This window comes from Rissa tridactyla, chromosome Z, assembly GCF_028500815.1.
Source record: "Rissa tridactyla isolate bRisTri1 chromosome Z, bRisTri1.patW.cur.20221130, whole genome shotgun sequence".
Classification (NCBI taxonomy): Eukaryota; Metazoa; Chordata; class Aves; order Charadriiformes; family Laridae; genus Rissa; species Rissa tridactyla.
The window spans coordinates 44,130,534-44,144,023 of record NC_071497.1 but is presented as its reverse complement, the minus strand read 5'-3'; the positions used below and the strand labels follow the sequence as shown (position 1 = coordinate 44,144,023).

At 41.7% G+C, this 13,490-nt stretch overlaps 1 protein-coding gene across 1 annotated transcript in view; it reads right to left on the bottom strand.

Annotated features, from left to right (window-relative positions):
* RASEF (RAS and EF-hand domain containing) overlaps nucleotides 1-12,073 on the bottom strand; it is a 36,351-nt gene extending 24,278 nt beyond the window's left edge. Inside the window, exons 1-2 of the mRNA XM_054186130.1 lie at nucleotides 11,663-12,073; nucleotides 251-397 (exon numbers count right to left, since the gene is read on the bottom strand). Coding sequence (XP_054042105.1) covers nucleotides 251-397; nucleotides 11,663-12,030 — 515 coding nt within the window. The 5' untranslated portion in view covers nucleotides 12,031-12,073. The remainder of the gene's footprint in view (nucleotides 1-250; nucleotides 398-11,662) is intronic.
* Between the last annotated feature and the right edge of the window lie 1,417 nt (nucleotides 12,074-13,490).

Genomic DNA, 13,490 nt, shown 5'->3' with positions numbered 1-13,490 from the left:
TTATGATATTAAAAATAAGAATACAGCCTGCAAAAATTTAGTCCAGGACTTATCCAAAATATGAACATGGAATAATTTGCAAGCTGCTCTGTGTGCACATGTGTGTGCATATAAACTAACCTTTGAACTCAGTTTATGGAAATACTCCACATGACAGATTTCGGATTAACTCTCAGTAGTTTAACCCAACGAAGTGCAATAAGAGAAAAAAGTAACTGCATAACTGAACTATAAACATAACTCACTGTACCTTTTTACCGCGATGGCCAAAGTTTCCATCTCTGTGCTTTGAAGCTTGATCTCTCGGATGAAGTTCTTAATGACATGTTCGTAGGACTGGATTAATCTTGGTTCCGCTATGTGTATGTTCTGATACAGAACGCTTACCTGCTCCTGTCTAAAAAAAACAGAGATGCTATTTTTAATGCACTTATTTGGAACAATGTTCTATAACAGGTCTGAAAAGTGTATTACAAATTAAGGTATTTCCCTTTTTACACACTTTTTTTTTAAATTTAGGAAGTTAGATACGGACTTTGAACATTCAGCATAGTAGACCTGAATTCTTCTAAATACTGTTTACTCTTCCTGCTTCTCTACTTTAATATAGTTAGTGTAGAAAAAAAACTTTTTAGCTTAAATAAATTTTTTGTTTTTCTATTCATGGTGTATTGAAGAGCACGCCACTGGAGTAACCCACAACGTATCTCAAGTTTGTTGGCAGCTCTAATCCTTATCATAATCCATGAAGAAGTTTACGACTTCAGGAGGCTGGTAAGAAATAAAATGGGTGTGAATGCCAAATGGATGTTTAAGGGGGGGAGACGGAGGTGATCATATCTCTTTCAAGAAAAAGAAAAAATTAATGTTCCCTCAGGTATTGGACTTCTAGTATTTACATCTCTTGTATCAGTGTGTGCCAACAGGAGAGCTGTAGGGAAAATGAGAATACAGCTCTTTGTTTTAAAACAAATTATTCTGGTCCAGCCAACTGCACTCCTCATAACCCTATCCCTGTTTTATACCCCCCCTCCAAAAAAAAAATCTTTGTTATAAGAAGTTAATTCTGTATATTATTCTCATGTGAAAGATAACAGATATATCTCATCTAGAAGAAAGAAAAAAGTTTCTGTAGATCCTTTATTTATTAAAAGCACTCTTGAAATTTATACTGCTTCTTAAAAGCTGCCCCAATGCAGGAATAGTATATTCTGATTTACATTTCATCTGGACTCATCTACATAGGTTGTATACAGTTTTGATTGTCAAAGCAAAGAATCTTGACAAGATATAAAAACAAAGTATAGCATAAGCACCAAAACACTATTACACAGGTGACTACATAAAAAGCACTGATTTCTGGTCATACCACTAGTAACGCCATGTAACCCTTTATGTTACATGCCAGCTAGGTTCCCATATCTGGATTACCAGAAGGCAATATACCAGAAAAAATTCTGTAACAGATTTATCAGTCCCAAGGAAAATTGAAGCTGATTGCCACATAGACTATATGCCAGAACATGAACAGGTATTCAAGAACATAAACAGAAAAAAAAAAAAAGCAAAAAGGAAGATCAAGTCTAGAAAGGTGGAGGAAGCAGGCCAGGAGTGAGGAAATACAGCGTATCAGTAGCAGAAACACAAACAAAATTAATGTTTTGCAAGTTCTAGTCTAATACCATATCTAACATATCACTAATACATGACCTCTTTTTGTTGTTAAAGGAAAACTTAAACTCTGATTTAATGATCCTCCTCGTTAGACAGCTGATGTTTTCCTATTGTTTATGGAGGTAGTACTATTTAATACCTTCACCATATTCATGACATCAACAATCAGTGTTTGGATTTCATGCATTTTTTCCCCCACTTGAGGCAATTCCACAGCTCAGACTATCAACCTTGCAGCACTCTGAGTCTGCTATGTGACTTCCCCACTGAAGGTATAACTTATTTTATTACAACAGTACCATAATTGTTACTATAGCTCAGATTCTCATTTAAAACAACTGAAGTATTTCAGGACATAATAAAATCTGTGTGCAGCTGAAATGCTGACATTCATTTCAATATAGAGAAACATGGCAGCAACACAAAGAAATATAGATTTACTGATGCCAGGGCATTTCTGTGTACATACATGTTTCTGCCTCACAAAGGGTTTTCTTTACAAAGGCCAACGCTTGAGCTGTATTCAGTATTTCCAGAAGTTGAACTTAATGTAGTGCTCTGAATGTCTTCCAATGTACACACACAATTTCTTTTTCAAAACGTATTTTAAACAGAGTAATGTCAAATTCAAAATGTCACAAATAGTCACAATAATGTGCAAATTTATCTAATGATCAGATGCTACATACTATGTATAATAATCTATCATTAAAGAACTCCCTAAATGTATGTTTACTCAATTAATAATTTGCATTAAAAAAAAATTAAGGACATTTTCCTTAGCAACAGCTTTGTGCTAAAACACCACTGACATTATCAGCACCACCAGAAATAATTAAAACTAGTAAAAAAAAAACCAAAATAAAAAAAAAAATTGTAGACTTAAAATCTGCCCTCTTTTCATTCTGTACTATTACAACATACAGACAAATAGAAGATTTCTGCACTAAAGGGTTTACAGAGTTTTGGAACAGTTCCGATGATACTGTGTATCACAAAATAACCCTGAGGTTCAGGTTCATCAGATCTCAATTAAATTTCAAGCATACAGCAGATTTGTAGCATTTAGACACTGGTTTCTAAGGACACACAGCTGCACAAACAGTAAGTTCAGTGTTAGCATTGACAGAATTCCTACTACACTTGCATTAACATCGGGTAGGCTTGAAGCTGGAGCCTGACTGTACTTCAAACATTACAAAATGTAGATTCTCCTTAGTCTCCCTGTTTGAAATTCAGTTTAGTTTTGATAGTTGGACTGAGAGCTGGTAACGTATGCCGCATTTCATAAATTCCTAGCGCTTCAGCGGTTGTCCTTCAGAGCTGCAAACTGCTCACCAAAACAGCCAATAAACTATTCCAGAAGAGTTTCAGATTTTAGATAGAAGCAGATATTGAGCATATGCCGAATTAGCTGCTGAAGAATGTCAGTTCTTCAAACAGTGGGAATATACACACAGTCCTTTAAATGAGTTGCACATAAAACAGAAATGTCACAAGCCACTCCGAGATGGACAGAGTTAATCAATCTTCCAAGATAGACAAATTCAGCATGATTTAGGTCAACACCTATGATTTTTTAGAAATATGAAATACAAACATGAAATCTGTGTTCTGAAATCTGATTTCGTTTAAATTTCGTTTAAATTTCGTTTAAATTTCACCAACAAGATGCTTACTAAGAACCTCGTTTCCTAGAAAGCAAGCAAACAGTAGGAAAATTACTTGTTACTTCATGCTAACACAAAATATTCATTACTCAAGCAAAAGTTTTTAGGATCACAGGTCACTGAATTAGGGTTGGATCTTTAAGGACCTACACAACTTTTTTCACAAGATTATAGGGTTATGTTGGTATTTGGATCTTTCTCACTCCGCCTTGTCCAGGATTAATCAGCTGCTGCCTTTAAATCAAATCAAGCTACATCCATAAAATTACACTGTACCTCAAACTGTACTACAAATCCGGTGTTCAGAAATAACATACACATAATGTTAATACCAGAGGCCTCCTACCATACAGATTATTCATGGAGTACAAAATTGACGGTATAGCGTCTTACGCTGACGGGAGCTGATAATCAAACCATTAGTCTGGCCTTTGATGACTGTATTTTGTGCCAGGAGCAGAAGACGTTTGTAGTGGAATATTGTAATGTATTTCTGCAACTTTTCTTTGCTTCACAAGAATACCACAGACAGTCCTTCTTACAGCTTATTTTCAAAGCATATGCAAATACACATACCAGAACCAAAGAGAGAAATCAGTATCTCCATGCTGCTGAGCCTCTGACATACAGCTAAGTCTGCTTTAATAGGCAGTAGTAGCCAGACGCACGAAGTAGTTACTGTGAGACTTTATTCTCCCTTTGTGAAACAAAAACCTCTTTATATTTATTAGTCCTCCTTAGCTACCATCCAGATGGATTCAAAATATCTCAGGGACCCCATTTCATGAAGCAGTACTTAGGCTTAAGAAGCAAAGCAAGACACACAACAATCACAACGGTGTAGGATCCTGGAAAGGGCATGGAAGGCTTTTTTAGATTAAAATTGACCACTGAAGTGCTCAGTGACACTGATCTAAGTGCTTCTATAGGAACTTTACAGGAAGTCTTAATTAAAAATATGACTCAACAACTACTGCAACAACAAAGGAACAGAGAAGAAACTAAAGTAATGCAAAAAAATTGATGGAACTCTGCTTAATCACTCATGCGTTCACCAAGAACTAAAAAACTTTCATGAAGTGGGATGACTGCTATTGATTTAAGCATTCCAAGTATCCTTGATGAACTAGCAGCAAGAACGCTGTGATAATATTTTAGATACACAGGATTTTAGGAGCATACACTCTACATCAACATGCAGTAAGTATTTGATGATTATGAGAGGAATTGTTCTGAATTGTCTCTTTCCACATTTTCAACCACTCCTCTGTTTTCACATGCTCTGCTAAATATCAGTGACACTGCTGCGGCAGGACAGATCAGTCGCAATGAATATTGCCCGATTTGTTTTTTTGTCTCCAGTTCCTCTTCAATACATGCTATTTTTTTCTGCAAATTCATTAGTTATTCAAAATTATTTATCAAGGAAGATTTCACAAATGGATTTTGCCAAGCTGACTCCTGAACTCTGAATAGTCTATCCTTTTGCAATTTGTATTACGATAGATTTAAAATACCATGGTAGAATACAGGTGGAACAGAAGAGAGGAAAAAAAAATATAAAAATAATAAAAACAACACTGGTATTAGAGATATCAGATATTTAGATTTTGTTAAGTGGCATAATTTCATTTAACCCACAAAGCTATGCTAATTCAGATCAACTCATAGTATTATTTTCGTTTGCTGGATGTACAGTGACTACTTGCCCAGGGATCCACACTCTGAATGCAGCTCAGAGGGAGCTCATGGAATTCATCAAAGACAAGTAACTCTACAGTCGCTCAGTATCTTACATGTGTTCACAGAATCATAGAATCATTGAATCTGTTGGGGTGGAAGGGACCTTTAAAGGTTATCTAGTCCAACCCCCGTGCAGTAAGCAGGGAGAGTAGTTACCAGAGAGAAGATGCTCTGTGACATGGGCCCCTTAGTGTGACCCCAAGGGTGGTATTTTCAGTATAGTTCTCCACCAAAGGTGTACCAAGTGCAATAAGCTAATGGAAAACTGAAGGAAGTCAAAGGTGTGCCAGTGATGCTATAATACCACCTTCCCTCATTCACGTGGTAAAGATTCAGCACTTCTGCTATTGCTATTTGGCGCATGTTTACCTGGGTCTGCTTTAGAAAGGTGGAGACCAACAAGGCGACCAGCACAATTTCAGGGCCCACCGTGCAGAGCACTCTGGGGAGCACAAAGCAGCAGAGCAAGGTAAAAGCTCACTTAGGCAGGAGCAGCACGAGGGCTGTGGCAGGCTTAGCTGGGCAAGGGTTGTGTTGAGAGGCAAGAAAACTAGACCAAAGCGTTCCCAGGCAGGACTGTTTTCGTAGGTCCTTCTTGCGTACATCCATATCTTTCTCAACACCATCCTTTGCCAATCACTGACCTCTGTCTTCACTTCTATCTTCTTTCTTATCCATGTTCTTACCTGCAGACTTAAGGCCGCAAAGCACTTTCTCTTTGTTTCCTTGACCCAGACATCTTTCAAGCACTGGAAAAATATAGTTTCTATTTTTGTCGGTGCAGGTAAAAGCAAAGGTAATCACCACTACACTTAAACTTGTTTTCATGCTCATAATATGCTCCCGTTCTTAAGTTTTAGAAAACTATTCTAGTTGCCTCTTCGCAGCATAGGTAAGCTTGTAAAACTATTCTCATCACTCATAGCAGCTCTGATCTGTTATGGGCATGAAGGGATGAATACAAGGTGGTCTGAGCCAGGAAGGTCTGAACTGGGTGGTCGGAGCAAGAGAAAGATCAAGCACCAAGCACCTACTGATTGTCCTTACACTGGAGGCCAATAGCCGGTGTGTGCCACCAAAAGATAAATACCTTTTTCTGAAAAGCAAACACATTCAATATGTGATCATGTCAGCCATCAGAAAAGATCGACCAAATCCATTTCAAACTGGAAAGGATCTACTTCTGTCACAGCTGAGTGCCTAACACTTTCTACTAGATCAAATGCCTTAAGGAAAAACAGATTGCATGAAACATTGACATGGTGTAAAATTCAAGGTATTTCTCAACCTGACGAACTCAACCTCAAACTATGGGGTTTTTTAATACCACCCTTTCTTTATCTGTATTTGCCCCTTCAGAAAAAGGCCATATCAAAAGAAGATGAACAAATCTGCAGCCCCCAGATGAGACAGTGTGACCAGGGGCTGATTGCCACAGAAGGGATTTTCAGTGTTTCCAAGGAATAAATACTGTTCACTTCCTAAAGACAGAGGTGTGATTTGTAGCCAGTGGAGCAGGAGTGGAAAAGACTATGGGACAGGGAGGGAAAGACGAAGTCTGTGGAAAAGGAGAACTCTCCAAAGGATATGGTTATGACAAATGATCATGTGACATGAAAATACCAGGAGAACGAATGCTACAGTGCTTAAGTTATTTGGCAAACAACAGAAGAGCAGTAAAACGTAAAGTGGCTCAGAAAGTTTTCTAGCTCACAGAAAGGCATCCATCACACTTCCAGAAGAGCACATTTGTTACACCCCTCTTGTGAGATGTATTAAAAGACAAGACATCATTCTTACAGCAGAGATCCCCTCTCCAGCACTGTGACAACGGGTGACCCACCATTTGTTTTTCCTCAGGATTTGCCTTTATCCCCTTCCCGGGGGAACACACTTTGACTTCCAAGGAAATCTCTCCATTACTGCTATCATGGCTCTTCATCTCTTGGAAGGAAACACAAATTGCTGACAAGAGTCGATGGTGGCAAAAATCCATCCTGGCTCATGATGGCAAGAGCATGACAGGTTTTGGACATTTTTTATGCAGCAGAGCCCCTCTCCTTTGCTGTAGCACAGCAGTGTATCCCATGAGCACGGCCTGTCTCCACAGTTTAAACAGCTCATGTTAAAACCAGCACACTCTTCTCACTTTATCACTTCCACCAGATCTACATTTTCTATACAGCTCCAGATTACACGATTAGGGACGAACTGTTATCATAATCACATTATGAAACTTTGGAAGTGTACAATGCATAAAATCTCAGTCTGGAAACACTGAAATCAGAGTCTGATGAACAGTCAGCTTGGTCCAAAGTACAAGACACACAAGTAAAACAGACCCCAAGACTAAAAAGCAAAGCAATGAAGGAAGAGGATTCTCAGAAGCAGAATTTAACTTGAAACAGGGATACAAACTCTCTTTTCCAGATTCATCCATCCATTTATGCTCAATTTATGTTTGTTTTCCAATCAGATCACCCAATTTGCCAAGTATCACACAAAAGTTGCCTGGTAGCGGTTAAGGAGGTATAGTTTATGTCAGAGTGATCCCACAATACACAAGAACGCACATAGCAGACATAGTCCCAATTACTTGTTCTTTCTGATTGAAGGTCTTTGACACTAAAATTTCAAAATCTGTTTTCTAGGAATATTTTTTTTCCTGTAATTTACAGACATAAATAACTGTCAGAGCATTCATAAGTACAGGTTTTCTCTTCAAGTGTCAGTGGATGTTGGATCATTCTTTGCTCAAGATGAGGAATGGAAAAGCACTGCCATTAGAAGACCTTCCTACACGCTTAAAGGAGAACATGCCTATTAGGAGCGTGGCAGGAACCTTTCAGTCTTACCACTGAAATCCAAACAGCTCTGAGGTTGGCCACATATTAAAAAAGAACAAAACACCCAATAACACGGTCAAGGGCTAAACTCTCACAGAGCCAGCAGTACACTGGAGCACTCATTGCCTCAAGCACCAAAAAAGTTAAGTTGCTTAACTTTTTTTGTCCACTCCTGTACTATTGCAAATACTTCTTAAAGGATGAAACTAACAGACATGCCTGGGTTCTCAATAAAACAGATCTCCTGTGGCTCACACATACATACTCCAGCTGGCAGTTCGCTACATATAAACCAAAGGCACTGCAATCTTTTGTGTTTATTCATTATACCTGATTGAATATAACAACACAGAAGGGTAGCTGCATTTCAAATGAAATGAATGCCAAAAAAAACCCAACCCAGCCCTCTACACAATTCCACTAGAATCTGACCTCACACATTATATTAGGTCATCAGCCTGGAAAGACTTTCCACTTTTTTTTGTGCTACAGTCACAATTGCCCACTGAGCATGTGTAAAGACTAAGGCAAACAATACTTTGACTCAACAACGACCACCTTACCAAGAAATCTAACTGAATTTAGTCCCAAAAATCTGTTCAGACGGGGAGAGAAGGAGCAAGGTGAAAAGAAACTCAATGGTGTTACTCTTCCTGTTTAACTGCAACCAATACAACCACAGCTCCAGAACAGACTTGGATGTTTTAAAGTATAAGCTAACAGAACCGTGCAACTGATACACTCAACTACAAAAAGGCATGATCCATCCCACTGTAAAACTATCTTTTCCAAAATTAACTAAATTGAAAATACAGTTATTGTTGTATATGCTTATTTTAGTACCTCAAATGAGGCAGTACCTGGCAGTAAACAACATTGCATCTAATGTCTGCTACTACACTGAGGACTGGGTCAAGATATTGATCTGTTACTGGGTTTCACACCTCATTATGGAAGCTTATTTATGGCTTTTAAAAGCCCAGTCACAGAAACAGAGGCTGAACTACGTGTACCGATTTGGTGAAAAATTTCTCCTTGATTTCCTCAGGCACTCAATCAAGCTCAGGAATGATAGAGACCACAGGTGTTTACTGCATAATTTTCTCCTGACTTCAGCCCTGGTTTTAGCTCATCACTTCCATCTGCTTTATCTCACATCTTCCATCTCACTAATTCCTTGTTTCTCTCTACATAAAGCACAATAGCATGAAAGCACCTGTGCCAGTGTTTTGCTAAACTGAGGACAGAAAGCACAGCATTTTGAGGGACTGACACGCAAAATCATCAGGATAAAAAACACACATGATCAAGACAAAAAATACAGACAACTAAGTCCAGTTATCTGGGTTTGAGGAGTTTCTGCTTTGTAATTACTTTTCTCACTGTTTTCAAAGTCAATCTTAAAGCAAACATATAAAGAGCAATAAACCACAATGTGAGGACACCAACTGTTTTATAGTATTGAAGATGCAGGTGTGTTCCAAGCTAGGACTGTTTTTCAAAGTACTGCCTTTCTCTAAAAAAAAAAAAAAAACCCTGATAAAAATGAAAAAAAAAAAGTAATTCAAATAAAAAGATAAATAACTTTTTTGAAGTACCAGCTTGTACTTTGTGTGTTTTTGTTATATTCTTTTGCTTAATATCTCTCCTATGCCCAGACTGCTCAAACAATTTCAATATATTCATTACCTACACAAGTGGTCCTAATGATTTTAGTGGGACTACTCGCATGAAAAAAAACTTACACGTATGTTTCAACCAAAAAGGGCATGGGACACAAATGGAAAAAAGTTGAGCTGTAACATAGACCTGCTTCTAGCTCTTCAGGACAGGAAAGTGAAAGAACAAGAAAACAAAGGGCACACTGTTCTTCAGCTGACGTTGGCACACACCTAATAAATACAGCCAACTACAAAGGATGTTCAAAGCTATTTATGAAGCTGAACATGAATAGGAAGCATTTACATCAAATTACTGCACATCTGATACACATGTATTTAACTATCAAAATGTAGTTCTGTTTGCAATTTGGATGTATAAGACTCATAACACAAATGACATTAATTGTGTCATGATGAATTTAACAAAACTAAAGGATGTGTCTGCACAGTCAAGCCAACAGAAGCTATTCCCATTCCCCTTGCCTCCTACTATCCTCTTTGACAAACAACTGGACTACATTCAAACTGCTGCTGCAAACATAGTAACCAAGATACTCAGATAGGCTTATTATCAAAAGGAGACAGATGCTTTCACAAGCCACCACGGTTCGTGAGTCATATTTTTTCAATCTCCTATGGAGTTTCTGTCTGGCTTTACATTAAGTTATGAGTTGCTTCTGCAAATTTTCAAACAGCCTTTTTTTTTATTCTCTCTCTGTAGAAAGCAAGTATGGAAGGCATCATGTAGAAAGCAAGCAAGGAAGGCATCATGAACCATGTAAGAAAGACCTGTGTGAAGTTACTGATCTGTCTGGAATGGAGCAGTCCAGTAAGACTAGCTCATGTTATTTACCCTTCCAGTCCAAAAAGAAAAGACCAATCAACTCCAGCTGTGCACGAATAGCAGGTTAGTAACTGAAAACTTCTCTGAAGAAACTTTTCACCTCACAACCTGAACACACCTTTAAAAGTGGCTAGAACCAAATTATTGGCAGTAGAGAAGAATTTAAGGTGCATTATATAGAGACTGGTATGATAAGAATTTGCTAATGATTTGATACATGCTCCAGTAAAACAAACTGCACATTCAACTCGATTGTTAAAAAAGTTACACAGAAATTTTTTATTATCATCTGTTCTTCACAGCCAGGACCCACTGCAACTTGACACTGTCTCTCTGGATATATTCATGTCCGTATGTTTTTTTAACTGCCTCTTAACTAGCTGCCAAGCCCTTAAACTTGGATTGCTTGCTTTCCAGCTTAAATTACAATTTCTAAATGAAGCAGAATCGCTCTGTACTTTTTATGGCCAACGTTTTCACACTAAGTGTGAGCACCTCAGGATTCATGCAGATCACTGCGCATCACCAAGAACTGGAACCAGCTCTGGAGTGACAGCCCCGTGGTAATCGGGTGCAATCCCAGACCAAGCTACCATCAGTTGTCTTCGTTTCACTGACATCGAGGGCTCTCACGGATTTACTTCAGTGAGCTCCTCCGCCTCAGAGCTGAGCTTAAGAACAGCGTTAACCTGGAGGCAGAAGTGCTGCTGGTTTGCCTTTACCGGGGAAAGGAAGACGGGGGCGCAGGAAAGATGCTGGGGGCTGGCCGAGGGATAGCGGTGGGGGAAGAAAAGTTCCATGTGCGGAGCCGGCAGCGCCTGGCATCCCCCGCATTTCGCCGGCCCGACTTTCCCACGTGGGTGCCCGGCAGAGCAGCGGAGAGGCGGCCAAGCAAGCGGCTGGAAAGAACTGAGCTGGAAACCCTCAAAACCGGGAAGCAGAGGCAGGGAGAGCTCTACACACCTGCAGGGCGAGGGGTCAGGCCGAGCGCCGGCGGCGGGGCCGTTCGCCGGCAGGGTATTGCATCAGCGCCGGCGGCTGCGAGAAGGGCCGTTCCCCCTCGGGAGGGCGGCAGGGGCGGGTCGCCGCCGCAGGGCTCCCCGCGGCCGGGCCCAGCCGCGGCACCCCCCGACCGCGGCCCCGCGCCTACCGGGGCGGCCGCCCCTCCCGCTGCCCCCGGGGTCTGGGGGAAACAGTGCGGGGGGCAGCGGGCCCGGGCCTTACCTGGGGATGTACCTCGCCTCGTCCCCAAGCCGCACCTCGAAGTCCCGCCAGGGCTGCTCCAGCCCCGCGGCGGCCCACGTCGCCGCCGCCTCCTCCTCCTCCTCCTCTTCCCCCTCCGGCTCGCCGCCGCCATGCCGCGGACAGGTGGCGCCGCGGAAGCCGCGGGCGAACTCCGGGAAGGTGATGGCCCCGTCGCGGTCGCTGTCGAGGCGCTGGAAAATGGCCTCGGCCTCGGCCGGCCGCACCCGCAGCTCGGCGCAGAGCGCGGCGAAGTCCTCCCGCTCGATGCGGCCCGAGCCGCTGGCGTCGCAGGCCAGGAAGAGGGCGCGCAGGCGGGACAGCTCGTCCACCGCCGCCTCGGGATCCATCCCGGGACGGGACGGGACGGGACAAGACGTAGCGACAGCCTGCAGCGGCCCGACCTGGCAGCACAAAGTTGGCGGTGGGCTGGTCGGGGCGGGCCGGGCCCTGCTCCGCCCCGGCGCCCCGCGGGGCCGGGCGCAGCCAGGAGCCGGGGCGGGCCGCAGGTGGCGGCTCTCGGCCCCGGCGGGCGCCCGGCCGTGGCGAGGGGGCCCTGGGAGAAAGCAGGCGGGCCGCGGGTGCCGGTCCCGGCTTCCCCCTGCAGGTGCGAGGGCAGAGCGCTCCATCGGCGCGCAGGTAGGGGCGTACGAGCACTACTGCGCCTTAAAAACACGTCCCACCCCCCTACAGCAGTCAGATAAGAGTCCCAAGGCCACGCGGTCGCCGTAAGGTTTAAATCTCATTGCCGTTTTCCAGCAGAATGAAAATATCCCTTATGTTGACGGACGACACGATGACCCAAAGTTTCACTATCCCATCACTAGTAACTGAGAAACATACGGTGTTAAAATGCCAGCTTAAACTGAAAATGCAAAAGCTAGATTCAAATCGATACACCAAAGGAGCCAGATTTGCAGTGCTCTGTATAGAAGAACCAGCGTCTGTCTTTCTTGACGGAAGTCAAGACTTCTCACCTTCTTGAAGCCAGGCTTAAAACTCGGATTTCATTGGAAACAGCTATATTTTAGCTGAGGGTTTTTTTTTAATTTATTTCCCTACACTTAGTCTTGTTTATATATATCCACAAATGTAAATTGCTTATACCAAAGTTGTGATAGGGTCAAACAGCATGCAAATACAACTACCAAAACAGCATTTCCTTACTGACCGAAACACAGCCAGAGGCTAAGTACGTCATCCAGCAAAGCACAAATAGTGCTGCTGACCTCACATTAGAATAAATCACGTACTGTGAATGGGAACTACAAAGTGCTCCTCTGCCTAAAAGGTGTGGAATGCCCTCAAAGGGAATTATTATTATGTTACAGTTTTGATTACTGTTTTGTCATGCTTAGACAGACTGAGCCTAAAATCATGCCAGCGATCTATCTCTAGTCAATAAAATATTTTGTGGAATGTTTGCTGCGCTCTAAAGAAATACAGCTGTTAAGTAATTTGGAATGTAAATTTTAGTTTAAAAATACCAGGTAACTGAAGGGCTTCAATTTATGATTTTATACATTTTTGTTGCTACATTTCCATTGCACAACTGTAAAACTGCTAAGAGTAGCAAAGCAGTATCACCTTCAGACTCTGCGTGTAGCAAAATCTAGTGTTTTAGTAAAGCAGTGTTAATTCTAACAAGTGTTCTTTCTGTTGTGTGGTTTCTCATCTGCCCATCAAATTCTTGTGCCCAAAGAGTTTCCGGAAGCCCTTATGGGGCTAATGAAGTGTTGTTCAGCTGTCAAGAGAGACAAACTTATTTTGCTTACGCACACCAGCTCTCTGCTTATAGGAGTTGGGACAT